The sequence below is a fragment of the Eulemur rufifrons genome, chromosome 16 (genome assembly GCF_041146395.1).
Source record: "Eulemur rufifrons isolate Redbay chromosome 16, OSU_ERuf_1, whole genome shotgun sequence".
Taxonomy (NCBI): Eukaryota; Metazoa; Chordata; class Mammalia; order Primates; family Lemuridae; genus Eulemur; species Eulemur rufifrons.
Genome location: NC_090998.1, coordinates 7,162,379 through 7,190,369, shown reverse-complemented (window position 1 = coordinate 7,190,369; position 27,991 = coordinate 7,162,379). Strand labels below are relative to the sequence as shown.

Here is a 27,991-nt window from a genome sequence, read left to right as displayed (position 1 = left end):
GATGAATTGTAGAGGGGGAGCCAGAGGCCAGAGGCCTGGGATCTGCTACATTCATCTGGTCCACAGGCCCTGAGCCCGACAGGAAAACGCAGGGCAGACAGCTGGGGAGGCTGCAAGTAGGCAGCCCCTCTGGCCTCGGACCTCAAATGAGGTTACGTGTCTTCTGGAACCGGCTGGAGGAACAAAATATAAGGGGAGCAAGTCCACCCACTGCAACCCCTGTGTGTTCCAGGACCTCTGTGGCTTTTCTCTGCCAGTGCAGTGCCAGCCTCTGGGCCACAGCTGCAGTGCCCTCCAAGAGACCTCTACCTGCTGCCCCTTCCCCTCCGCCCTCTTCCTTCTGCCTCCTTCCTTGCTCCTTGCCCTCCCCTTCCACCCCTCTCCTCCGCCTCTTTAGCCCCATCCCCTCACCTCCATCCCTCTTCCCTCCCCCTCCCTCTTTCCCCTCCCCCCTCTCTTGTCAACTCTTTCCCCTTCTCCTCCTCCCCTTTCCTCTCCTCCATCCCCCTTCCTTCCCCTTCCCTTTCTCCCCTCTTCTACCCCCTCCACCCAGATCCTTACTGGGGACACTGGCAGGTCTTCTTCTCACTGAGGAGTCTCCTGATCTGAGACTTCCGCTGTGCCTGGCGCTGTCCAGGGACAAGGAAGGGAGTCATAAGGGTCCCAGGCCTCCAGAAGGGAGGTGCCCCTTGGAGGAGGGAGTGGGGGCAGCTGGGAGAGGAGAAGCAGTTACTGTGGCTGAGGCCATCTGTCGTGGAATGAACTCTCTGCTCCTTCCTGTCTCTCCCTCCGTGTGGGGTCTAGATAGGGCAGCAGGGCACTTGGGGTGGGCGGAGGGAGCTGGACCAGAAGCAGCCCCACATGCAGGACACCCTGGTACAGGACTCAGGTGCTTGAGGGCCCTGGGGACCGGGTGGTGGGGTCTGGGCAGGTTCACTCACCCTTCGGTGCCTGACACAGTAGAAGATGCCGAGCCCAATGGAAAGCAGGCCTGCAGAGCCACCCAGCACAATCGGGAGCATTGGCTGCACCTGGGGGAACCGTGGCAGCGAAACTGCAAGAGAGAGAGGGGTGCTTGGCCCGCTGTCCTCCACTGGGGGCACAGGGCCCACCACAGCGGCCTGGTCCCAGGGCTGGGAGGGGGGCATGGTTCACGGGGCTCTCCAAGGCCAGCCAGGGCTTGAGCAGGGCAGACCTGGGGAAGGGGTTTTGTGTTTTAGAGACTCCAGGGCACTCTGGAGAGCCAGAAGCAGCAGTCCACATTCCAGACCCTGGGCCCCGTGTGAGCACGTATGTGCACGTGTGTGTGTGTGTGTGTGTGTGCACGCGCACGTGCGCGCGTGAGAGACTGGGTTCGGAGGGGAGCCAGGGAGGGGGGCCTTGGTCAGCTGGGCCCTGTTCCTTGGCTGTAGACCTTAGGGAGTTGGGAACTTGCAGGACTGCAAACGGGCTAGAGCCCAGAACCATGCCCCATCTCACCTTTCCACCTTGCGTCTCCGCGCCACCATGCCCATAGCCCCTCCATCTCAGAGGAGTTGGGGGGCTGGGACCCTGGGTGGTCTCTGCCAACCACAGGAAGTTCCCACAGGGAGGAGGCAGAGGCTTGGGGTCAGGCCATGGAACTGGATCCTTACCCTCCTGCTTGGATTCCAGCAGGACCTGGTCCGCGTCACTCAGTAGACACTGCCACAGCCCTTCCTCAGGGTCCAGCACCCACACGGCCTTCTCCTGCTTTGAGACCTTTGCCTCCTTGTTCTCCTGCTTCAAGCTCAGAACCAGCTCAGGAGAGGTGGGTCCCAGCACCTCACAGGTCAAATTGTTCTGGAACTGAGTCACTGCAGGGGAACGAGAGGCTGAGACTGGGAGCCTGGGACTCCGGGTCCCCAGCAGCCTCAAGCTCTCAATCAAAACGATACTCTAGACCTGGTGGTGGCTCACACCTGTAATCCTAGCACTTTGGGAGGCTGAGGCGGGAGGATCAATGATGACAGGAGTTCGACACCAGCCTGAGCAAGAGCAAGACCCTGTCTCTACAAAAAATAGAAAAATGAGCCAGGCATGGTGGTGTGGACCTGTATTCCCAGGTACTCATGAGGCTGAGGCAGGAGAATGGCTTGAGCCCAGGAGTTTGAGGCCTCATTAAGCTATGATGACGCCACTGCACTCTAGCCTGGGTGACAGAGTGAGACCCGGTCTCAAGAAAACAAAAAACAAAAAACCCACAAAATAATACTCTACATGGACGGCCTTCTTTTAGCCTGTCAGGGCATGCTTTCATGCAATCATAAGAGAGAAAACAGCTTTTGGGGTCCAGTGGTCTTGGATCTGACTCCCAGCTCTACTGCTTACTAGCTGTGTGTCCCTGGGCAAGTTCCCTTAATGACCTGTGCCCTGGACAATAATTAAATGCACAAACACATGTAAAGTGTTTGGGGTCTGGCGTGTGCTAAGCATCAGGTGTCAGCCATTATTATTTGTGGAGTTGTTATGACGGTAAGGAGATAAGGAAGCATAGAACTCAGCAGAGTTTGACATTGTCGTCATTACTAGCAAGCAAAGAGCAGATTTTGTTATCCTTAGTAGACAGGTGAGAAAGTAGGCCCACAGTGGGTAGGGGCTGCGCCAGGATCACAGATTGTTGGGCACAGGCAGAACTAGAACCCTGGTTCTGACCGGGCGCAGTGGCTCACGCCTGTAATCCTAGCACTCTGGGAGGCCGAGGTGGGCGGATCGTTTGAGCTCAGGAGTTCGAGACCAGCCTGAGCAAGAGCGAGACCCCATCTCTACTAAAAATAGAAAGAAATTATATGGACAGCTAAAAATATATATAGAAAAAATTAGCCGGGCATGGTGGCGCATGCCTGTAGTCCCAGCTACTCGGGAGGCTGAGGCAGGAGGATCGCTTGAGCTCAGGAGTTTGAGGTTGCTGTGAGCTAGGCTGACGCCACGGCACTCACTCTAGCCTGGGCAACAGAGTGAGACTCTGTCTCAAAAAAAAAAAAAAAAAAGAACCCTGGTTCTTAGCCCAGGTGCTTTGGGGAGTCTCAGTGGAGCAGCCCTAGGCGGGCTTATGGATGAGTCAGTTCAAAACCAGCGCCAATCGGACAGAGGTGGGGGCTGGGGGGAAGGGATGGGTGTATACCTACTTGATGAGTGCCATGCGCACTGCCTGGGGAATGGACACGCTTGAAGTTCTGACTGGGGGGCATGAGGGTGGGGTGAGGGGCTGGGTGCATACCTACATGATGAGTGCAATGTGCACTGTCTAGGGAATGGACACACTTGAAGCTCAGACTTGGGGGGATGGGGAGGCATGGGCAATACATATAACCTGAACTTTTGTACCCCCATAATGAGCTGAAACAGGAAAAGAAAAACCACCAAAAAAAAACCAGCGCCAAACCCAGACGGCCCTTGATCACTTCAATCCCGCAGCCAGGGCCTCAGCATCCTCCCAGCGGCCTGGTCTCTCCACCTCCTTCCCCTGCCCTCCCCTCCTCAGCCTAGCCCCTCACCTCTCATCACCACGAGCTTCACTTCCTGGTGCAGCTGTCCCTTGGCAAGAACCAGGGTCAGGTTTCCAGAACCAGCATACCGGGGCAGGGCCTGGAGCAGGGTGATCCGGAGCGGGAGCGTCTCATGCAGCTGGAGCTTGGGGTCCTGTGTCACCCCTTGTATAGTCACCTTCTTGTTCTTCAAGGAGAAGGTGATCCAGGACTTGGGGGAGGAAGCCCTCTCCGCCTGCCACCTCAGCTCGCCATCCAGGTCTTCCTCTTCGAAGGTGAGTGGGAAGGAGAACTCTGCCTGCTCCCCCTCTTTCTTGTAGATGGTGCTTGGGGCCTTCTGGAACGCTGGAGGTGGGAAGAGAGAGACCCTGGGTGAGAAGGAGTTAAGAAGATGAGGGTGTACAGGGAGCGTAGGCTTGTGGCAGGGGCAGCAAAGAGATGGAAAGGGGACCAGAAACTTAGTCCTAGCTTGTCACTTCAGGTACTTAAACTCACTCCTACTTCTTCAATCTTCTCTCCATCTCTCCATCAAGCATATTCCTGGGCAGCCCACCTCCCTCCTCCAGAAACCTTCACAGAACAGCCCAGCCACAGGGCAGGGGGGGTTGGGGGACCTCCCCCTCCTCAAGATCCCCGGAGTGCAGGGCGCCACTTTGCCTCCACTCCTTAGAAGCAGCATTTCTCACCCTTCACAAAATAGGAGCCAACACTTCAACAGGGCTTTCTGTGCACCAGGCACTGTTCTAAGTGTGTTACAGAAGTCAGTTCGCACCTACAGGGTAGGTACTATCGCAATTAGCATTATCCTCATCTTACAGATGCAGAAACCAAGCACAGAGAGGTTCAGTAACTTGCCCAAGGCCACATGGTTGTGGCAGAGCCAGGATTTCATAGTCCGTGCACTAAACTAGCACGTAGGCACCTAGAGGACAGGACCTGGGGTGGGACCTTGGTCTCCCCACAGTGCCTCGCTCAGGGCTATGGAGGTACAGTGTAGAATTTCCTCAGATCTGGCGTGCTGGTGTTAGTGTCCCTGAGTAAGTGGATTTGCCAACTTGGTGGGGCGGGGAGCCGAGACAGCAAAGAAAATAGACACCCTTGCCACTCCTCCTCGGGGGCCTCCCCCAGGGGTCTCTGGGGCCTTGCACATCCCTCCTTACCTTCGCCAACCCTCCCTATGGCCACGTCCACCATGCTGAGGATGAAGGGGCCCAGTGTATCCCTCGGGAGAGACCTCAGCCCTTGGGGGGTCCGGATCCAGCCTCCTGGTCCCCCAGCACCAGACCCGGACGAGGGCAGTGAGAGAGAAGAGGGGCTGCCAGCCCTGAGGTAGGGAGGAGGCTGCAGGGGGAGGGGCCCTTCTTACCCAGCACTGAGATGTGTATTTTGAATGCCAGTGTCTGCCGGTCCTGGGAGACAGTGCATGTCCACGTGCCGCTGTCCTGGAGCCCCAGCTGGGACACTGAGAGGACACTGACCCCATTTATGTTTTTATTCCTTGGACTCTTGCATTGCATTGAGGGGCTGCTACCATGGGGGCTCTCCAAGGTCAGGGTCAGGCTCTGCCCATGCAGCACTTGGGTGCCCGAGTTGGCAGTCACTGTGGAGGGAACAGGCCACCTGTGTCACACACACACCATCTCCACAGAGAAGGGAAAAGGACAGGAAACCAAGAGTGTCTCTGCATTATCCCCTGAACCAACCTTGCCTTTCCTTCCAGCTCCCAGCTGCCTACCCCAGCCAAGGCAGGGCCACCCTCTCTCCTCCTCCTCCTCCTCCTCCTCCGTTCTGTCTTTTTCCTCCTCTCCCCACTTCCCCCCTTCCCTAGGGCCTCTTCCTCCTTCCTCTGGTTCCTTCCCTTTTCTTTCCCTCTCTCCAGGCCTTTTCCTCCCTCCCCTGCCTAACCCAAGGCCCAAGGAGGGTTTGAGGGAACACTTGGCCAGTCAATTCCTCTCTGGGCTGGCGAAGCGTGGCCAGCTCAGGCTGGTTTGCGTGTGGGGTGGGAGGAGGGGCGGGAACCGGGCATGCTCATTCTGGCAGGCCCCACTCACGTCCGAACACCAGCAGTTCCACCTCCTTCTTGTCCTCCACTTCACAGATGTAAGTCCCTGAGTCTTTCATCTCGAGATTCTTGATGATCAGGGGAAAGGATCCTTGGTCCCACAGGTTTTTTTTTGATTCAACGCGGTTTTTCATCATGGAAGGACCTGGGAGTAGAAGCCGTAAGGGTGAGGTCGAGGTCCCCGGGAGGCAAGGCGCCCCTGGCAGGAGCATGTGCGCAACTCCTCTGACCTGAGCTGCTAATATCCTGCAGAATCTGCCCCTTGTCCTCATCAGAGAGCCCCAGGCTGGCGAGGAGATCCCACCATAGCCATTTACCTGTCTGGGACAGTATCTCTCTGACCCGAAATAAAATAATGTCCTTATTTGGAGAGCGCCAGCTCCTACGTGCCGAACACTTTACGTGCATCATCTCAAGTAATCTCCACAGTGATTCTGAGAAATGGGTACTGTTTTGCTTATTTTACAGATGAGGAAACTGAGACTCGGGGACATTAAGTAACTGCCCAAACTCTGACACGTTGTTGGTAGGAGTAGAAACCAGTACAACTTCTTTGGGGGGCAATTTGTAGTATCTATCAGAATTACAAATGCACATACAAAGCTAAATGTCCACCAGAAAGGATAGGTTAAATAAATTACAGTTCACTCATTCAGTAGAATGCCATGCAGCCATAAGCATAAGAAAGCTCTTTATATACTGATATAGAACAGTATCTAAAAAACATCACCAACTGAAGAAAGCAAGAGATTAAACTGTCTACTATTTGTTTAAAAAGAGAAAAAATATATGCCTTCTATATTAAAAAAGTGTTTCTGGAAGTAAACATAAGAAAATGATAACCGTGGCTGCCTCTGGGGAGAGGAAGTGAATACACAGGAAGCAGGTGCAGGAGGAAGACTTTTCACCCTGTTGAATTTTGACTCCACTGAGAGGTGGAGCTGGGGTTAAAACCTAGGCCAGCTGGGTACACTAGGTAATGCCATCTCTGGCAAGTTCCTCTGGCATGGATGTGTGGCCTACTCTGCTCTCTTCCTTTAGTATCTAACAACCATCACCACAAGGAAGTTCTTCTCTTCAGAGAGCCATTTTCTGGGTGCAGTGGCAGCTCCAGAATCCCTGTGGAGGAAGTGCTAGGGGCTGAGTTCACAAACACGGAGGGTTTTTTTTTTTTTTTTTTTTTACTTAGAATGTATATTTGGAGGGATGGGGCAAAGGTGGCTGAGATTAAAGCCCCGCCCCAGCACAGGCGCTGCCTACTCCTCCCTGAGCACCCCCAGGCCTCTCTGGGCGTCGCGCTGGTGCAGGAGACTGGATGCCACGCCAGCCACACGGCCAGCCACACTCTCCCTTCTCTCCTCTTCCCCACTGCAGGCTCCCCCCGTCCAGCCTCGCTGGCAGCCTGGGCACACCTGCTCCCGGTTTCCCTGCTCCCCACCCTGAACTCGCCCAGTCTCCCCTTTCATTTGTCCCTTAAATAGTTCCTACCCTGCTTGCTCTTTTCCCTGGATCTCCGCACTGGTTTAGCACCCCAGTTTTTTCTGAAATCTCGCTGCATTCCTTTCACAATTCCTTTACCAAACTTCTTGGAAGAGTAGCCTACTCTGGCTTTGCCTCCTTTTCCACCTCCTCTGATTCTCTCCTCTGCGTCTAAGCATCATTCTTTTTTCTTCACCTTGGACTCCTGTTCTGACATCTAGAGGTAGGTGTTGCCCCAGACTGTGTCTGGGTCTCTGCCCGTTTCCACAGACATTCTTTTTTTTTTTTTTTTTTTGAGACAGAGTGTTGCTCTGTTGCCCGGGCTAGAGTGAGTGCCGTGGCATCAGCCTAGCTCACAGCAACCTCAAACTCCTGGGCTTAAGCAATCCTACCGCCTCAGCCTCCCGAGTAGCTGGGACTACAGGCATGCGCCACCATGTCCGGCTAACTTTTTCTATATATATTTTAGTTGGCCTGATAATTTCTTTCTATTTTTAGTAGAGACGGGGGTCTCACTCTTGCTCAGGCTGGTCTCGAACTCCTGACCTTGAGTGATCCACCCGCCTCGGCCTCCCAGAGTGTTAGGATTACAGGCGTGAGCCACCGCGCCCGGCTCCACAGACATTCTAAACCCCTCTGCATCCCTGTCAGCTCTGTGGCCTCCCCTCAGTTCTGCCCAGCTCCCAGTGGCCCGGAGCACAAGGCTATTGGCACAGCCTGCCAGCACCCCAAACACAGCTGGTTCAAAACGAATGCATTGGCCCCTCCTGAAATGACTCTGCCTCCTTGCTTCTCTTTTTCTCTTAGGAAGAAAACCACGGGCCACTTGTCTGTGTTGCCTCATCCTTTGGAATAGCGACGGCAAGACAGTGTGAAAGATCTAACCACGTGGGTGAGTCTGGGACAAATTCAGGGTGACCAGTATTGAACGAAGCCTTAAAAGAAATTATAGGCCATGGACGAGAGGAGAGGGGGGCAGCAAGGGCCTTCCAGGAAGGGGAGAAAGCGCCAGGTGGACAGCACAGGCAAGCTGCGGACCGCAGGCTGCAGGTTTCTGGCTGGGCAGCTGTGAGCAGTGGTGCTGAGAGGGCAAGTGTCCGGCAGAGGGTCTCGGTTTAGTCCAGTGGGCTAGGGAGCCGTGTGCTAAGCATTGCTTTGCGGAAGTCAGCGCTGCAGCAGCAGGAAGAGAAATCCAGGCTGGAGACGCTGGTAGCAGAGACAATCACCAGGAAGCTCACTGTAATGCCAGTGGGAGGAATGTGGGCCTCGGCCTGTGAAGGTGGCATTCCCATGGGAACAGAGAAGAGGACGAAACCAAACACTTTCAAAGAAAGGAATGGGCACAGTTGGTGACTGATGGGAAATCAGGGACTGAAGCAGGGAAAAAAAAATCTGACTCTGTGGTTCAGAAATTGGGGCTACGAGGAGAGAGATACCATTGCTAGAGTCAGGAGTTGGGAAAGGAGCTGCTCCAGAGGCAGAGCAGAGCCTTAGAGACAGAACAAAAGCATCCACACAAAAGACTTCAGAATTTTTAGAAAGTAGCACATTGTTTTAATCTCTCAGGTGATCAACGATATGCAAATTAAAACAATGATATATTTTTCAACTATAAAATTAGCAAAAAGAAAGTTTTAAATAATGGTACTCAGTGCTGGCAAGGTGTGCTCATGAGAGAGGCACACAGTGACGTTACCTAGAGTTGGCATAGACAGACAATCTTTGTGGGAGCAATCTTGCAGTATGTACCAACTATTTCTAAAAGTCATATCCTTAATTTCATTTCTAGAACTTTATCCTTAAAACAATAATTAAAAAATGCATACCAATATCAATATAGAAAAATAATAGTGGTGTTAACAGGGCACAATGTTAGACAACGGATAATGGCTATTAGAGGACATTAATTTGATGAAATATTAGATTGGCACCAAAAATGATATTTACAAATAATATTTAATGAAATGGAAAATAGTAGTAATATATATTTTAAAAGTTGTTTTCAGATAATCTTTGCTTTTTAGGTTAGTCATTGGAACTACAAAAATTACACAGACTCAACACTTTCCTCTTCCCTTGCTCACCCTTCTAATACTGCTGTACATACATATATATATGTGTATATATACATATTTTTTAATTTAGAGAAAGGGTGTTGCTCAGTCACCCAGGCTGGAGTGCAGTGGTGTGATCACAGCTCACTGCAACCTCCAACTCCTGGGCTCAAGTGATCCTCCAACCTCAGCCTCCCAAGTAGCTGGGGCTACAGGCATGCGCCACCACGCCTGGCTAATTTTTCTTATTTTTTGTAGAGATGGGGTCTCACTATGTTCCTCAGGCTGATCTCAAACTCCTGGCCTCAAGTGATCCTCCCACCTCAACCTCCCAAAGTGCTGGGCTTACAGGCACCGGCCGCTGCACCCAGCTACTATAAACGGTTTGATGTGTCTCCCTTGATGCTTTTTCTTTGCTCATGCAAACATATACTTACACACATTGAATTTTTAAATTTAAATGGGATTATGTTACATATATAGCATACTCTTTTCACTTAAAAAATCCTTGACATCATTCTAAGCATATATATGTGGAGCTTCTTCATTCTTTTTGTTTGGTTGGTTGGTTTTGAAATTATGAAAACTGATCTTTATTTGGGGTGGTTGTTTTTTTTTAAGAGACAAGGTCTTGCTACATTGCCCAGGCTGGTCTCGAACTCCTGGGCTGAAGCAATCCTCCCACCTCAGCCTCAGAGTATCTGGGCCGGTAGGCATGCACCTGATTTTTTAAGTTAAACTTTTTATTTTGATATAATTTGAGATTCACATGTAATTGTAAAAAATAATACAGAGAGTTCCTCTGCACCCTTTGCCCAGTATGCCCCAGTGGTAACATCTTGCAAAATTATAGCACAATATCGCAACCAGGATACTGACATTGACACAGTCAGGATACAGAACACTTCCAGCATCGTAAGTATTAATATATTGCCCTTTTAGGGCCATACTCTCTTCCCTCCTGGACCCTCTCCCCCTTAACTCCTGGCAAATTTGTCATTTCAGAAATGTTACATAAATGGATTAATATAGTATATTTGAGATTGCTTTTTTTTCACTCAGCCCAATTCTCTGGAGATTCATCCAGGTTGTTGTGTGTGCTTTATTTTTATTTTTTATTTATTTTTCACAGTAAGGAAGGCTTTATTCAGGACCACTGCAGGTATAGGGACCGCTGCAATAAGGGCTTGCGTTGAGATCGGGCTCAACTCAGCATACAACACGAGCAAGTAGGAATTTACAGCCAAGGAGCAGGGTGGGGGTCAGTGGAAGGAAAATCAGTAAGAGGAAACATCAGGGGTGAGGGGGATTCTAGTTAAACCGACCTAATGGGATTCTCGCTGAAGACAGGCAGGGTGACCAGACACCACCTGGGGGATGTGGTGGAGAATGAGGAACCTGACCAGATATCAAGGATGGTCAGATATGGAGGACGGGGGTTCTTACCAAACTGACTTAGCAGGGTTCTTTGCTAAAATTGGATTTTACAAGGAAGTACACAGATGCGCCTAGCAGAAGATCCAGAAGGCTGAGTAAGGTTTGGCCAACCACAGACTTTTGTTCAGGTGCTTAACTCCAAAGCAAAAATAGTGCGAGAGGTGATTTTGCAGAGTCACAGCCCATGCAAGAGCCTGGCGGTAAGGGAGCCTGGTGAGAGCAGAGGGAACAGCAGTGGCTCAGACCTGCTGAAGGGAGCGCCGGGGAGGAACAGGTATCTGGATTAGTAATCACATGACAATTTGGCTTCAGCCATGCTTAGGTTCAAACCTGGCTCTCCCATCCACTGCGTGGCCTCGGACAAATGACTCCACCTCTCTGAACATCCACTTCCTCTCGTGTTAGTTCCTTTTTCAGAGGGTTATAAAAAGCCTTGGCAAGCTATGCCCACCACGCAGTCACCCAGCCTGGTCCCACTGAGCCGTCGAGTGGCACTAGCAAGGTTAGGGTTAGTTATGACTATTGGGAATTTATTGATTAAAACCACTATAACATTAATGTCATTGAGGCAACAAATTGCGAGGATTAAAAATGTGAGCTTGGCCAGGCATGGTGGTTCACGCCTGTAATCCTAGCGCTCTGGAAGCCTGAGGTGGGAGGATCCCTTGAGGTCAGGAGTTCGAGACCAGCCTGAGCAAGAGACCCCATCTCTACTAAAAATAGGAAAAAATTAGCTGGGTGTGGTGACACATGCCTACAGTCCCAGCTACTCACGAGGCTGAGGCAGGAGGATCACTTGAGCCCAAGAGTTTGAGGTTGCAGTGAACTATGATAATGCCACTGCACACTTGCACTCTAGCCTGGTGACAGAGTGAGACTCTGTCTCAAAAAAAACAAAAAAATTGTGAGCCACAGGCCAAACGTGGTGGCTTATGCCTGTAATCATAGCACTTTGAGAGGCCTAGACTGGAGGATTGCTTAAGGCCAGGAGTTCAAGACCAGCCTGAACAAGACAGAGACCCTGTCTCTGTAAAAAAAAGAAAAATTAGCCAGGTGTAGTGGTGCATGCCTGTAGTCCCAGCTGCTCAAGAACCTGAGACAGGAGGATCACTTGTGCCCAGGAGTTTGAGGTCACAGTGAGCTATGATGATGCCACTGCACTCTAGCCCAGAAGACAAAGTGAGACTCTGTCTCAAAAAAAAGTGTGAGCTATTATACAAAGCCAGCCTTCTTAGGATCAAATCTTGAATTTGACACCTACCAGCTGTGTGATTTGGGGCAAGGAACCCTACCTCTCTGGATCCTAGAGTCCTTGTGGGCATGAAAATAACATCTACCTGCATCAGTCGGAATAGGCTGGGTTACACCGTGGTAACAAGGGAGCTCTAGTCCTCAGTGGGCCAACACCTCAAAATTTATTTCTTGCTCATACAAAGTCTGCTGCGGGTCTGGGTGACTGTGTAGGCAGAAGTCCTTGTGCCATGGCTCAGCGATACAACTGGCTTCTTCATGTGGCAACTCAGTGCTTGCACAGCTCCCTGTGCACTGTTGCCTGGGCAGGGGACAGTCTGTTGTGTGTACTTTAATTCATTCCTTTTCATTGCTGAAAAGTATTCCATGGTATGGATATAATCATTCACCAGCTGAAGGACATCTAGGTTGCCTAGTTGCTGGATATTATGAATAAAGCTGCTATAAACATTTGTGTGCAGATTCCTGTGTGAATGTAAGTCTTCATTGCTCTAGGATAAATACCTAAGAATGCAATTGTTGGGTTGTTGCATGTTTCATTTTTTACGAAACTGTCAAACTTTTTCAGAGTGGTTGTATCATTTTACATTCCCACCAACAATGAAAGAGTGACCCAGTTTCTCTACATCCTCACCAGCATTTGGTGTTGTCACTATTTTTTATTTTAGCCATTCTGATAGGTGCAGTGATCTCTTACTGTGGTTCTAATTTACATTTCCCTAATGACTAATGATGTTGAACACCTTTTCATGTGCTTATTTTCCACCTGCATATTCTCTTCGGTGATATGTCTGTTTATGTCTTTTGCCCATTTTCTAATTGAATTGTTTGTTTGTTTGTTTGTGTTGGTGTTGAGTCTTGAGAGTTGTCTGTATATTCTAGTATATTCTAGATACTAGTCCTTTGTTGGATATGTGGTTTTTGGATATGTTTTCCTTATTCTATAAATCATCTTTTTTTCTTCTTAATAGGGTCTTTGCAGAGCAAAAGTTTTTACTTTTGATGAAGACCAATTTGTTGATTTTTCCTTTTATGGATGGTGCTTTTGATGTTAAGTCTAAGAATTCTTTGCCAAGACTAAATCCTGAAGATTTTCTCCTATGTGTTATATTTATACATTTTACATTTTTAAAGTTCAAAATGCATTTTGACTTAATTTTAAAGTAAGATATAGGACTTAACGTTTGTCTTTTATGTTCTTCTTGTTTTTACCTATGGATATGCAAGTGCTAGAGCCACCATTTATTGAAAAGTCTATCTTTCCTCCACTGAATTACTTTTGCATCTTTGTTTAAAAAAAAACAGTTGGACATATTTATGTGGAAGCCTTTCTGTGTTCTCTGTTTTGATCCACTGATCTACTTGTCTATCCCCCTCTGTCAATACCACACAGTCTTGATTACTCTAGCTATATAATGTCTTGAAATCCAACAGACTCATTTCTACTATTGTATTCTTCTTTTTTGAAATTATTTTAGCACTTCTAGTTCCTGTAGTTTTCCAAATAAATTTTAGAATAGACTTATTTATATATACAAAAAATCCTTCTGCTATTTTGACAGGAATTATGTTAAACCTGTTTATTAATTTGGGGAGAATTGACATCTTTATTACATTAAGTCTTCTAATCCATGAGCATGGTATGCCTCTCCATTTATTTAGATCTTCTCAAGTCAGCATTGTGTAGTTTTTAGCATATGAATTCTATGCATATTTGTTAGATTTATACCTAAGTATTTCTTTTTAGTTTGAGCAATTATAAATGATATTGTATTTTTAATTTCTATGTACTCATGCTCATTGCTAATATATAGAAATACAATAGATTTTTTGTATATTTATCTTATATTTTGTAATCTTGATGAACTTACTTATTAATTCTAAGAGGATTTTTTGTAGATTCTTTGAGATTTTCTACATAACTAATCATGTCATCTACAAATAGGAACAGTTTTATTCCTTCCTTTCTGATCAGTATTCCTTTTCTTGCCTAATTGCACTGGTTAGGGATTGCAGTATTATGTTGAATAAGAGTTGTGAGATCAGACATCTTTGTCTTGTTCTTGATCTCAGGAGGAAAGTATTCAGTCTTTCACCATTAAGTGTAATGTTAGTTGTATTTTTTGATTTTTAGATGCTTTTTAAATTTTCACTCAGCTCAGTGTATTTTTTTTTATTTCTCTTAAGACTTCATCTTTGAGCATGGAATACTTAAAAGTTGTTGTTTCCAAGTGTTTGGAGATTTTCCTGTTATCTTTCCAGTATTTCTTTCTGTTTTATTTTATTCTGTGTAGCCAGAGAACACACTCTGTATGCTTTCTTTTTTTTTTTTTTTCTTTTTTCTTTTTTTTTTTTTTGAGACAGAGTCTCACTCTGTTGCCCGGGCTAGAGTGAGTGCCGTGGCGTCAGCTTAGCTCACAGCAACCTCAAACTCCTGGGCTCCAGCAATCCTCCTGCCTCAGCCTCCCAAGTAGCTGGGATTACAGGCATGCACCACCATGCCCAGCTAATTTTTTGTATATATATATTTTAGTTGTCCATATAATTTCTTTCTATTTTTAGTAGAGACGGGGTCTCACTCTTGCTCAGGCTGGTCTCGAACTCCTGACCTCGAGCGATCCACCCGCCTCGGCCTCCCAGAGTGCTAGGATTACAGGCGTGAGCCACCGCGCCCGGCCTGTATGCTTTCAATTCTTTTAAATTTACTGATGTTTGTTTTATGGCTCAAAATATGGGCCATCATGGTGTATGTTTTGTGGACACTTGAAAAGAATGTGTATTTTGCTGTTGGTAGGCAGAGTGTTCCATAAATGTCAATTAGATCCTATTGGTTGATGGTGGTGTTGAGTTCTTCTATATCCTTATTGATTTTCTGTGTAGTTTTTCTATCAATTGCTGTGAGAGGATTGTTGGTGACTCCAATTGTCAATGTGGATTTATCTATTTTCTAAAAGGAAAAGGTTCTATCACTTTTTCCTTCACATATTTTGCTGCCCTGTTGTTTGGTGCGTACACATTTAGGATTACTATGTGTTCTTGGTGGATTGATCTTCTCATCATTATATCACATCCTTCTCTGTCTCTGACAGTTTTTTTTTTTTTTGCACTGAAGTTGACTTTAATATTAATATCCACTCCTGGTTTCCTTTGATTAATACGTGCATGGTATATTTTACTCCATCCTTTTACCTTCAACCTGCCTATATCATTATATTTGAAGTGAGTTTCTGTAGACTGCATATTGTTGAGTTATGCTTTTTAATCCACTTTCTCAATCTCTGTCTTTTAATAGATGTATTTAGACCATTTACATTTAATGTAATTATTGATATGTTAGGGCTTAAGGGTGCCATTTTATTTTTGTTTTCTGTTTTTTCTCTTTTCTTTTTTCCTGCTTTCATAGGGGTTACTTTTGTTTTGAGACAGAGCCTCACTCTGTTGCCTGGGCTAGAGTGCAGTGGCATCAGCCTAGCTCACAGCAACCTCAAACTCCTGGGCTCAAGCAATCCTCCTGCCTCAGCCTCTTGAGTAGCTGGGACTACAGGCATGCTCCACCATGCCCGACTAATTTTTTCTATATATATTTTTAGTTGTCCAGATAATTTCTTTCTATTTTTAGTAGAGACGGGGTCTTGCTCTTGCTCAGGCTGGTCTCGAACTCCTGAGCTCAAACGATCTACCCGCCTTGGCCTCCCAGAGTGCTAGGATTACAGGCATGAGCCACCGTTCCTGGCCTATAGGGGTTACTTGAACATTTTTTTTTTTGTAACAAACTTTGTAAGAATAGTTTTATATTTACAGAAAAATTGTGACAATGGTACAGAGAGCTGTGGGGGTAATGCTGCCAGTCTGGTGGGCCTGGAGGGCAGAGCAGCAAACCAAAGAGTATTCTTCTTGAGTCTTAAGATCTAATGGACTTTGCCTTTCTAAGGTTTGGACTTGCTTGGAACCCATCACCCCTTCTTCCTATTTGATTTCTCCCTTTGGCAATGGGAATGTCTGCCCCATGCCTATCCACATATGGAAACACATAACTTGCCTGATTTCACAGATTTGCAACTAGAAAGAAATTTTGCCTCAGGATGAATTGTCCCTTGAGTCTCACCCATATCTAATTTAGGTAATGTTTAGATGAGACTTTGGACATTAGACTTTAGAGTTGATGCTGGAATGAGTTAAGACTTTGGGGGATGTTGGGATGGAATGAATGTATTTTGCATGTTTGAAGGACATAAATTGGGGGGTGGGCAGTGGCAGAATACTATGGACTGAATTGTGTCCCCCTTCAAATTCATGTGTTGAAGCCTTAACCCCTGATGTGATGGTATTTTGACATGTGACCTTTGGGAGATTATTAAGTTTAGATAGAGGTTATGAGTATGGGACTTTTATAATGGGATCAGTGCCCTTATGAGAAGAGATACGAGAGAATTTGCTTTCTCTCTCTCTGCCATGTGAGGACACAGCATGAAGGCAACTGTCTGCAAGCCAAGAAGAGATCCCTCGCCAGAACCTGACCATGCTAACACTCTGAAATCAGACTTCTAGCCTCCAGAACTATAATAGATAAATTTCTTTTTTTTTTTTTTTTTTTTTTGAGACAGAGTCTCACTTTGTTGCCCAGGCTAGAGTGAGTGCCGTGGCGTCAGCCTAGCTCACAGCAACCTCAAACTCCTGGGCTCAAGCGATCCTCCTGCCTCAGCCTCCTGAGTAGCTGGGACTACAGGCATGCGCCACTATGCCCGGCTAATTTTTCTATATATATATTTTTAGTTGTCCATATAATTTTTTTCTATTTTTAGTAGAGACGGGGTCTCGCTCTTGCTCAGGCTGGTCTCGAACTCCTGACCTTGAGCGATCCACCCGCCTCGGCCTCCCAGAGTGCTAGGATTACAGGCGTGAGCCACCGCGCCCGGCCTAGATAAATTTCTGTTGTGTAAGCCACCCAGTCTATGGTATTTAATATTTTGCTATGGCATGGCTAGAAGACTGATACATATATCCACTCCATTTTCTTGAATTTCGCACAGTTGTACCATAGTTCAAATCTTCCCTCATTGATAGACATTAGGTTGAATTCTATTTCTGATATTACAAAAAATTCTTTTTTTTTTTTTTTTTTTTTTTGAGACAGAGTCTCACTCTGTTGCCCAGGCTAGAGTGAGTGCCGTGGCGTCAGCCTAGCTCACAGCAACCTCAAACTCCTGAGCTCAAGCGATCCTCCTGTCTCAGCCTCCCGAGTAGCTGGGACTACAGGCATGCGCCACCATGCCCGGCTAATTTTTTCTATATATATTTTTAGCTGTCCATATAATTTCTTTCTATTTTTAGTAGAGGTGGGGTCTCGCTCTTGCTGAGGCTGGTCTTGAACTCCTGAGCTCAAAGGATCCGCCCACCTCGGCCTCCCAGAGTGCTAGGATTACAGGCGTGAGCCACCGCGCCCGGCCACAAAAAATTCTTATTCAACTTCTTAATCAACTTGCAAAGCATTTCTTACAACAATGTCCTTCCACAGATATTACTAAGTATTCACAATTTTATTTCTGTGAAATATATTTTCCAGAATAACTATTAATAGATCAAGGGTTTTTAAGTTTGTATTTATTAAATATTGCCAGATTGGCCAGGCATGGTGGCTCATGCCTGTCATCCTAGCTTTCTGGGAGGCCAAGGTGAGAGGATAGCTGCAGCTCAGGGGTTCGATATCAGCCTGAGTACAGTGAGACCCCGTCTCTAGAGAAAAGAAACAAACAAAAAAATATACAAAACCACAAAACCCAGCCAGGCATTGTGGTGTGCGCCTGTAGTCGCGCCTGTAGCCCCAGCTACCCAGGAGGCTGAGGCAGAAGGATCCCTCACAGCCCGGGACCTGGAGCTTCCAGTGACTACAGTCACCACACTCTACCCAGGAACCCTGAATGACACTCTGTCTCAACAACAACAACAAAAAAAAAAAACAGGGAAACTGATGGAGCACCTACTTCAAATATTGCCAGATTACTTTAAAAAGTTATTCTAATAATTGATAATCCCATTATAATGTAATGGGGAAGTAGGATAAAAGGTATTTACAATATGACATCATTTATGTTATAATATATATTATATTTTCCACACTGAACAAGATTGGAAGGAAATAAATCAAAATGTTAGCAGAGGATATCTCTGAACAATAGAAGTATTCATACATTTATTTTCTTCCTTATTTTTTTCTCACATACCAAATATCTGTAATGACCATGTAATACTTTTTTATTTTATTTTATTTTATTGAGACAGGGTCTTGCTCTGTTGCTGGAGCTGGAGTGCAGTGGCATTATTATAGCTCACTGCAACTTCAAACTCCTGGACTTAAGCGATCCTCCTGCCTCAGCCTCCTGAGTAGCTGGGACTACAGGTGTATGCCACCACGCCCAATTAATTTTTCTATTTTTTGTAGAGATGGGTCTCGCTCTTGCTCAGGCTGGTCTTGAACTCGTGATCTCAAGTGATCCTCCCGCCTCAGCCTCCCAAAGTGCTAGAATTAAGGTGTGAGCCATCATGTCTGACTAATAGTTTTTAAATCATGAGAAAAAACAGTAACATCAATAAAATTTTTATAAAGGAAGTAATATATTGGGAAATGTAGATTAATATAGAGTCAAACCTTATTATAGAAGATGCTATTTTAGCAAAGTTTGTGTAACAAAAAGATATCTGAAGATCAAGCTAGAAGTCCTAGCCAGAGCAATTAGGCAAGAGAAAGAAATAAAGGGCACCCAAATTGGAAAGGAGGAAGTCAAAGTGTCTCTCTTTGCAGATGACATGATTTTTTTTTACAGCAACACATTCCAAACCTAATGACATGATCTTATATGTAGAAACACCTAAAGATTCTACCAAAAGACTCTTAGCACTGATAAACAAATTCAGTAAAGTTGCAAGATGCAAAATTAATATGCAAAAATCAGTAGTGTTTCTATACATAAGCAATGAAGTAGCTAAAAAAGAAATCAAGAAGGCAATTACTTTACAACAACTACAAAAAAAAAAAAACCCACCTAGGAATAAATTTAACCAAGGAGGTAAAAGAAAACTACAAAACACTGATGAAAGAAATTGAAGAGGCTACAAACAAATAGAAAGACATCCCACGCCCATGGATCAGAAGAATTAATATTGTTAAAATGACAATACTACCCAAAGCAATCTACAGATTCAATGCACTCCTTATCAAAATACCAATGGCATTCTTCACAGAAATAGAAAATAAAATCCTAAAATGTGTATGGAACCACAAAAGACCTCAAATAGCCAAAGTGATCTTGAGTAAAAAGATCACACTACCAGACCTCAAAATATACAATAAAGGTGTAGTAACCAAAACAGCATGGTACTGGTATAAAAACAGACGCATAGACCAATAGAACAGAATGGAGAACCCAAAAATTAATCCATATATCTACAGCTAACTGATTTTTGACAAAGGTGCCAAGAACACTCATTGGGGGAAGGATAGTTTCTTCAATAAATGGTGCTGGAAACACTGGATATCTGCATGCACAAGAATGAAACTAGACCCCCAGCTCTCAATCTATACAATAATGAACTCAAAATGGATCAAAGACCTAAATGTAAGACCTGAAACAATAAAACTACTAGAAGAAAATATAGGAGAAATACTTCAGGACATTGGTTTGGGTATGAATAAAAGCTCAGCTGGGTGCAGTAGCTCACATCTGTAATACCAGTTATTCGAAAGGCTGAGGCAGGAGGATTGCTTGAGGCCAGGAGTTTGAGACCAGCCGGGGCAACATAGTGAGAGCCCATCTCTAATAAAAAAATGTTTTTTAATTAGCTGGGCATGGTGGTGCACACCTGTAGTCCCAGATGCTCTGGGGGTAAAGGTGGGAGGATCACTTGAGCCCAGGAGTTCGAGGTTACAGGGAACTATGATCACACCACGGCAATCTAGCTTGGATGACAGAGCAAGACCCTGTCTCCAAGAAAAAAAGGAAGAAAGAAAAAAAAAAAGCCTCTAGAATTAGAGAAAATATTTGCAAACTACTCACCTGACAGGGGATTAATATCCAGAATATACAAGAAACTGAAACATCTCAACAGCAAACAAACAATCCAACTGAAAAATGAGGAAATGATCTGAACAGACATTTTTCAAGACATACAAATGGCCAACAAATATATGAAAAAATGTTCAACATCACAATAATGAGGGAAATGCACATCAAAATCACAATAAGGTATCATATCATCCCAGTTAGGATGGCTGTTATCAAAAAGGCACAAGAGTAACAAATGCTGGTGAGAACGTGGAGAAAAGGGAAGTCCTATACACTGGTGGGAATGCAAACTAGTACAGACATTATGGAGATCCCTCAAGAACTTACAAATAGAACTACCATATGATCCAGCAATCCCATTACTGAGAATTTATCCAATGTAAAGGAAATCATTATATTGAGCAGATATCTGCACCCTCACGTGTACTGCAGCACTGTTCACAATAGCCAAGATATGGAACCAACCTAGGTGTCCAACAACAGATGAGTGGATAAAGAAAATGTGGGGCCAGGCCCAGTGGCCCACACCTACGTTCCTAACAGCATGGGAGGCTGAAGCAGGAGGATCGCTTGAGGCCAGGAGTTCAAGACCAGCCTGGGCAACATAGCAAGACTTCATCTCGACAAAAAAAATTTAAAAATTAGCTGGGCATGGTGGCACATGCCTGTAGTCCCAGCTACTTGGGAGACTGAGACAGGAGGCTTGCTTGAGCCCAGGAGATAGAGGCTACAGTGAACTGTGATCACATCACTGCACTCTAGCCTGGGAGACAGAGTCTAGACCCTGTCTTGAAAGGAAAGGGAAGGAAAGGAAAGGTGGTATATATATACCATGGAATACTATTTGGCCATTAAAAATGAAATCCTGTCATTCGTGGCAACATGGGCAGAACTGGAAGACATTATGTTACGTGAAATAAGCCAGGAACAGAAAATTAAACACCACATGTTCTCACTCATATGTGGAAGATAAAAATATTGATGTGATAGAAGTAAAAAGTAGACCAGAGGATACTAGAGGCTGGGAAAAGTAGGAAGAAGGGAGGGATAGCGAGAGATTTGTTAAAGGATACAAAATTGCATCTAGATAGGAGGACTAGTTCTAGTGTTCTATGCCACTGAAGGATGACTATAGTTAACAATAATATGACAGATAGTTTCTAATAGATAGAAGGAGGATACTGAATGTCCCCAATAAAAAGAAATGATAAATGTTTGAGATGATGGATATGCTAATTACACTGATCTGATCACCATATATTACAGGTATTGAAACATCACTGAATATCCCATGAATATGTATAATTATTATTTGACAATCAAAAAAAATAAAGATCAAGCTGACCTGGTTCACCAATTTCACCTTTATGAATTTATCCTACAAAGACATTTGCACATGTGTCCAAAGGTTATTTACTACAGAATTTCTAGTGATAGCAAAAAATATATAAATAAATTTTTAAAAAGCCTAAATGTCCAACAATATTCAAATAAGTCATAGTATGTAATTATACAAAGAAACTATGCAGTTACTGAAAAGAAATGAGGTAGGATATATGTATATATTTTTTCATATATGTATGAATATAGAACAGTCTTCAAAATATCTGTCTAATATCTCCCTGAAAGTCAAAAGACCAAACTCTGGCCCTAACTCTGCCTCTCAGTGGGCACAAAAGCTTGGGACAGGAACTTTCTCACCCTGTGCCTCAGCTTTCTCACCAGTAAAAGCAGAGGATTGGACTGGAGGCTTATCTTCCAGAATTCAACCGTTCATAGAGTTCATCCGTGGTTTTAGCTAAATCTACCTGTCTTGTTTATTTAACATCTTTAGATGGATTCACTTTTTAAAATTAAATAAGTTTATTTTAAAAAGAAATTTTGTATCACTATGATGAATAGAAAGTCAGTATTACTTGCAATAAAAGGAAAGCCACTATAAAACAAACAAACCAAACACAAAGATTAGCCACAAAAAACCTGAAAACAATGTTATTGTAATTTTCTCTTAAAACTAACAGCTGAACCCTCTGATTAATCTTAATAGTACAAAAAGAGTGCCAGTCCTTCTATGACTTCTGCTATGATAAAACTGGAAGTAAAACATTACCTTTGGCAAAAGAAATTCTCTTAAGAGAAAAGAAAACAAAACAAAAACCACCTACGAAATGTTTTGGCAAAAAAATTGAATGTAAACTTAAGTCTCTATATCGAACCATCAATCTATAGGAGATTCAAAGGACAGTGGAACTTGTTAAATGACACCATGGGAATGCAGCCAGCTCCTAATCAGAACATGCAAAACCTAACAGGACAATCACCTGGTTTCTTGAGCAATCAACTACAAGAGGAATAAAAAAGGAGAGTAAAAGAATAAATTCAAAGAGATTTAAGTGACATATCAACCAAATACAATGCATGAATTTTCATTTGGATACTGATTCAAATAAACCAAATGTAAAAATAATGTTATGAGACAACTGGGGAAATTTGAATAGTGACTGGGTAGTTATTGTATTAAAGGAATTATTTTTAACTCTCTTTATTTTTTATCAGAGACAGGGCGTCACTCTGTGGCCCAGGCTGGAGTACAGAGACCTGATCATAGATCACTGGAGCCTCGAACCCCTGGGCTTGAGTGATCATTCCCACCTCAGCCTCTCCAGTAGCTAGGACTACAGGCATAGGCCACCACGCCTCTGCGTTTTTAATTTTTAAGGGGTGATAATGATACTGTGGATATGTTTTATAAAGGAGTCATTACATTTTAGAGATACATACTGAAGTATTTATAGGTTAAATTATACAACATCTGGTATTTCCTACAAAATAATATGGTGATGGTAGGTGGGGTTTGGGGATATAGATGAAAAAAATTGGCCACAAATTGATAATTGTCAAAGCTGGGTGTGATGATGCATGGAGGTTCATTACATAAGTATTTTACTCATATATATGTTGGAAGTTTTCATAATTAAAAGAATATGTCGGGCCAGGCGCGGTGGCTCACACTTGTAATACTAGCATTCTGGGAGGCAGAGGTGGGAGTATCGCTCGAGGTCAGGATTTCGAGATCAGCAAGAGCTAGACTCAGTCTCTACTAAAAATGGAAAGAAATTAGCTTGACAACTAAAAATATATAGAAAAAATTAGCCAGGCATGGTAGGGCACGCCTGTAATCCCAGCTACTTGGGAGTCTGAGGCAGAAGGATTGCTTGAGCCCAGGAGTTTGAGGTTGCTGTGAGCTAGGCTGACGCCACTGCACTCTAGCCCGGGCAACAGAGTGAGACTGTCTCAAAAAAAAAAAAAAGAATGTTGGCTGCGTGTGGTGGCCCATGCCTGTAATCCTAGCACTCTGGGAGGATTGCTTGAGGTCAGGAGTTCAAGACCAGCCTGAGCAAGAGGGAGACCCCCATTTCTACTAAAAATAGAAAAGTAGCCATCTCTGCTAAAAATAGAAACATTAACCAGGCATGGTGGCACAAGACTGTAGTCCCCAGCTTCTGGGAGACTGAGGCGGGAGGATCACTTACGACCTGGAATTGGAGGCTGCAGTATGCTATGTTTACACCTGTGAGTAGTTACGGCACTCCAGGCTGGGCAATATAGCAAGACCTCTTTTAAAAAAACTTAAAAAAAAAGCTAGAAAAAATATCATTCTGTTGGTTTTAATGGATTGCCTACATGGATCTGTAGTAATAATATTTGAGAAATCATAGGTTTTATGTGATAGTTATTTTTCTAAAACTCATTAAGGCCAGACAGGTGGTTCACGCCTGTAATCCTAGCACTCTGGGAGGCTGAGGCAGAAGGATTGCTTGAATCCAGGAGTTTGAGGCTGCTGTGAGCTAGGCTGACGCCATGGCACTCTAGCCCAGGCAACAGAGGGAGACTCGGTCTCAAAAAAAATATATATATATATATACACACACACATATATATATAAACTAATTAATCAAAACTCATTAAAATAATTCATGACTATTAAAATATTCAAATTAATACACCACTGAAAGCCACTCCCTGGGCCTCCAGCAAGAGTGTTACTGGGTTTCTGTCAACCCAAGCCCTTTGGGATCCCAGAATGTACTAGAAGCAGGTCTCCGGCACCAGGGATGTTTGATCCATACTATGTTTTCCTCCCTGGACGGGGAGCCAGGCAACCCTACCTGTAGTCCAGAAGGAGCTGGAGCCCTGTTTTCCCAGAATCCTGGTCTGGTTCGAGTGTTTCCAGGCGAAGGGTATGGCCTTCTTCTGCGAAGCTTTACAGGGCAGCTCCACGGTATCCCCTTTTCTCCCCAGCACCACTTCCTTTCCCTGAGTGACTGCCGGGGTCACCAGCAGTGCTGGGTGGACAAGAAGGGAGTCAGGCCTCAGCGCTGCCACTGTCCACCCCCCCCTTTGCATTTCCCTCCCATGCCATCTGCACTGTGACCCCGGGTCTGAGAACTTACCCAGCTGCAGCACCAGGAGCAGGTGCCTAAAAGAGCTTCCCCGGTTCATTGTGGCCTTGTTGAGGTAGGCAGGGGCCTGGGCCATCAGGGACCCCAGCCTGCAGAAATGGCAGGGCCTGAGGGAGATACTGATCGTGAGTCAGCAGGCATTACTGGGCCCGGGGCATGCGGGGACAGTCTCCCCTCAGGACACTTACAGCCAGCCCAGTGAACTGCACTTGCATACCACTAACCAGACACCCTGCGGGACATGCCACAAAGTGCTGTGCCCAGGCAAGGAGTGGGCTCTTTGCCAGGTGGGATCACAAGAGGATTCACGGAGAAGGTGGCGGCAAATTGGCGGGGACTGAAACCATGGAGCCAGGCTAGGACGTGAAGTCGCTGGAATGCCGTGCTGAGATGCTGGGACTTGATCCTGGGTACTAGGAGCCAGTGGAGGAGTTTACGTAGGGCCGATGACTAGATCTGCAAAGTAGATCCCTTCCACTGTTGTATGGAAGATGAACTGGAGGCGGTGAAGCACCAAAGGCAGGACTGCAACTATCTCAGTGAGAAAAAATGAGGCCTGAGCTAAGGTCGTGGCTGCAGGGATGTGGGAAAAGAGTTGAAGGACAGTGGACGGTGCTGAAGTAAAGCTCCCAGGAAACTGGGCCTGGTGCAAGCTTCAGGGAGAGAGGGATCAGGGAGAGAAAGAGCAGAGGGTCATTTCCCTGCCCAACATCCACCCAACCCTATTAGGCCTCTGAGCAGACCAAGCAGAAAATGCTATTCCAGAGTTTACAGCAAGGCACGGTTTCTGTGGGCTTGGAAGACAGTCAAGGCTGGGGGTGGGGAGGGAGAGTGCAGAAAGGCTCTGAATGGACCGAGAGGCATGGGCAGCAATGCTGGAGGAGTGATTCTCAAAGTGTGGTCCCGGGTCAGGCAGCAGCATCCCCTAGGAACTTGTGAGGAATGCAGATTCTCAGTCCCGCTCTAGACCTGCTGAATCAGACACTGGGGGTTGGTCTAGTCATCTGTGTTTTCACAAGCCTCCAGGTGACTGATCATACTCAAGTTTAAAAACCCGAGTTAGTAATCTTAGCACTCTTGAGCTCAGGAGTTTGAGACCAGCCTGAGCAAGAGTGAGACCCTGTCTCTACTAAAAATAGGAAAATTAGCCAGGCATGGTGGTGCACACCTGTAGTCCCAGCTACTCAGGAGGCTGAGGCAGGAGGATCACTTGAGCCCAGGAGTTTGAGGCTGCTCTGAGCTAGGCTGACGCCACTGCACTCTAGCCCAGGTGATAGAGCGAGACTGTCTCAAAAAACAAAAACAAAAAACCAAAAACCAAAGTTAGATGGAAAGGAAAGCATTGCCACTCTCTGGCGTGCAAAGGCGGTGGGGATGTGCAGGGAGGCTGGGGAGGAGAGAGGGCTCCAGGGAGGAGGTTGGGGAGCTGGGGTGGGACAGGCCTTTGGGGTCTGACTGTTAATCCTGACAGGCAGATCGGAGTGCTGTCATGGAGGTGACGAGGAGCCACTGCTGATCTTTGAGCAGAGATGTGACATGTCTATATAGAGTTCTGGAAGCTTGATGTGGTAACTGGGAACCAGATGACATGGGACTAGAGTAGGGTCTGAAGGGAGGCCACCCAGAAAGCACCTCGAAGGCAGGCAGGAGGCCAGGGCAGTGGCTCACGTCTGTAATCCCAGCACTTTGGGAGCCCAAGGTGGAAGGATCACTTGAGGCCAGGAGTTCAAGACCAACCTGAGCAACATAGTGAGAACTCATCTCTACAAAAAAATAGAAAAATTAGCCAGGCAGGGTGGCTCACGCCTGTATCATCCCAGCTACTCATGAGGCTGAGGCAGGAGGATCATTTGAGCCCCAAGAGCTTGAGGCTGCAGTGAGCTAGGGTGATGCCACCGCACTCTAGCGCAGGTGACAGAGCAAGACCCTGTCTCAAAAAAAAAAAAAAAAAAGCAGGTGCATGGCTCAAGTGTCTTTGAAGTCCAGACCCAGGCCATTAGAGGACCTCAGAGAGACGACTGTCCGGGGAAGGTTCCCCAAGCACCTGGTCCTGAGCTGCTGAGATGAGATCCTGCCTCCAGATTTCTGATTCTCTCTCCCAACCCGGGTCTTTCTTTCCCCTAGTGGCACCTTTGCCGTCTGAGCAGTGACCTGCCCACTCTGAACTCCCACTGCACCCTCTCCCTGGGCATGCCTTGCCTTCTGCGATGACTTGAGTTCCCGTGTCTCTCCCACCAGCTCAAGCCCCTTGAGGACAGAGATGATGGTCCAGCCGGCTGAGAGGCCACTGCAGGCCTGACCCCAGCTGGAGCACAGAGAAATGACTCGTGTTAACTTAAACCAAGTTGACTTAAATCACTGATTTCCTCTTTTGATACTCACTAATACACAACCCATGATAGGGATGTAGCACTCACGGGACGTGCTGGGGGCTTGGTCCTCCTACTGAGGTTTGGGAGAAGATTAAAAAAGCCCCTCCAGTTACTCCATCTGCTTGGAAGAGGAATTACCCACAGCCTAACACGTGGTAGGTGCTTGAGATAGATAGATAGACGGACAGACAGATTTTTTTTTTTTTTTTTTTTGAGACAGGGTCTTGGTCTGTCACCCAGGCTGAGTGTAGTGGCATCATGCTAGCTCACTGCAGACTCAACTCCTGGGCTCAAGTGTTCCTCCTGCCTAATCTTTCTATTTTTTGTAGAGACAGGGTCTCACTATGTTGCCCAGTCTGGGCTCAAACTCCTGGCCTCAAGTGATCTTCCTGCCTCAGCTTCTCAAAGTGCTGGGATTATAGGTGTGAGCCACCGTGCCTGACTGATAGATTTTGTTTAAACCCGGCAAGTAGGAACATAAGAGGTCAGGAAGGGGGTTTCCAGGACAGGAGGGAGGGAGACCAGTCCTAGTCACAGTGAGGTTGTTTACAAGTTAGCCTGGGGCACGGGAAGCGCTCAGGGGAAGGCTGGGTGAGAAGAGTGGGGCAAGGGCAGCCTTCCACTTCCACTCAAGGTGACTGCCACTGTCCCCATCCCAGACTGCCTGAACTGGATGAGCAGTGAGGACAGGACAAAGTCTCCATACAGGATCACCCTTCTCTGGGATATTCTGATTCAGCTCACCCTGGTGAGATGCCTGCGGAAGGCTGGGGACATCTTGCCCCTTCCCCATATGGTGGCCACTTTGAGTCCCCACACCCCAAGTCCTGCAGTTGGAGCAGAGAGCCACCTCCCTGTCTCCAGCTCCCTGCACCGCCCTTCTCACCCCAGGGCGCAGCTTAGGGGAGGAGGCTGTGGGTTTCCAGCTGCTGCTTCCTTTGGTGCTTTGGGCTTCCGGTGCCACCCCAGAGAGCTGGCCTTTGGTTCCCACATCCTCAGCGACCCCAGAGATGCTCTGCCCCAGTACAGTACCATCCTGAATACCATCACCCCAAGGCCCCAAGGGACCCAGAGACGGGAGGGCTCGCTGATCCCTTGAGGAGATCCTGGCGCCTTTTCCTCCCTCCTCCCTCCCTCCCTCTCTCCCCCCACCCTCTGCCTGTCTCTCTGCTCATATCTGTGCATTTCTGCGTCTGTGCTTCCCCACGCTTGTGCTCCAGCCTCCAGCTGCCCATGTCTGTGTCTCTCTTCCGCTTTGCCTCACACGCCAGGAGGCCATGCTGCCTCTCCCGGGTGCCTGGAACACC

At 46.4% G+C, this 27,991-nt stretch overlaps 1 protein-coding gene across 1 annotated transcript; it reads right to left on the bottom strand.

The window, feature by feature from the left end:
* Positions 1-142: 142 nt before the first annotated feature.
* CD4 (CD4 molecule) lies at positions 143-24,352 on the bottom strand. Its single transcript, XM_069491717.1, has 9 exons — positions 24,304-24,352; positions 24,019-24,195; positions 5,558-5,713; positions 4,873-5,106; positions 3,516-3,851; positions 1,635-1,835; positions 942-1,054; positions 562-629; positions 143-173 (listed from the first exon to the last, which is right to left on the bottom strand). Exons 1-9 carry the CDS (start codon positions 24,350-24,352, stop codon positions 143-145), a joined length of 1,365 nt encoding a protein of 454 aa, XP_069347818.1.
* Positions 24,353-27,991: the final 3,639 nt, after the last annotated feature.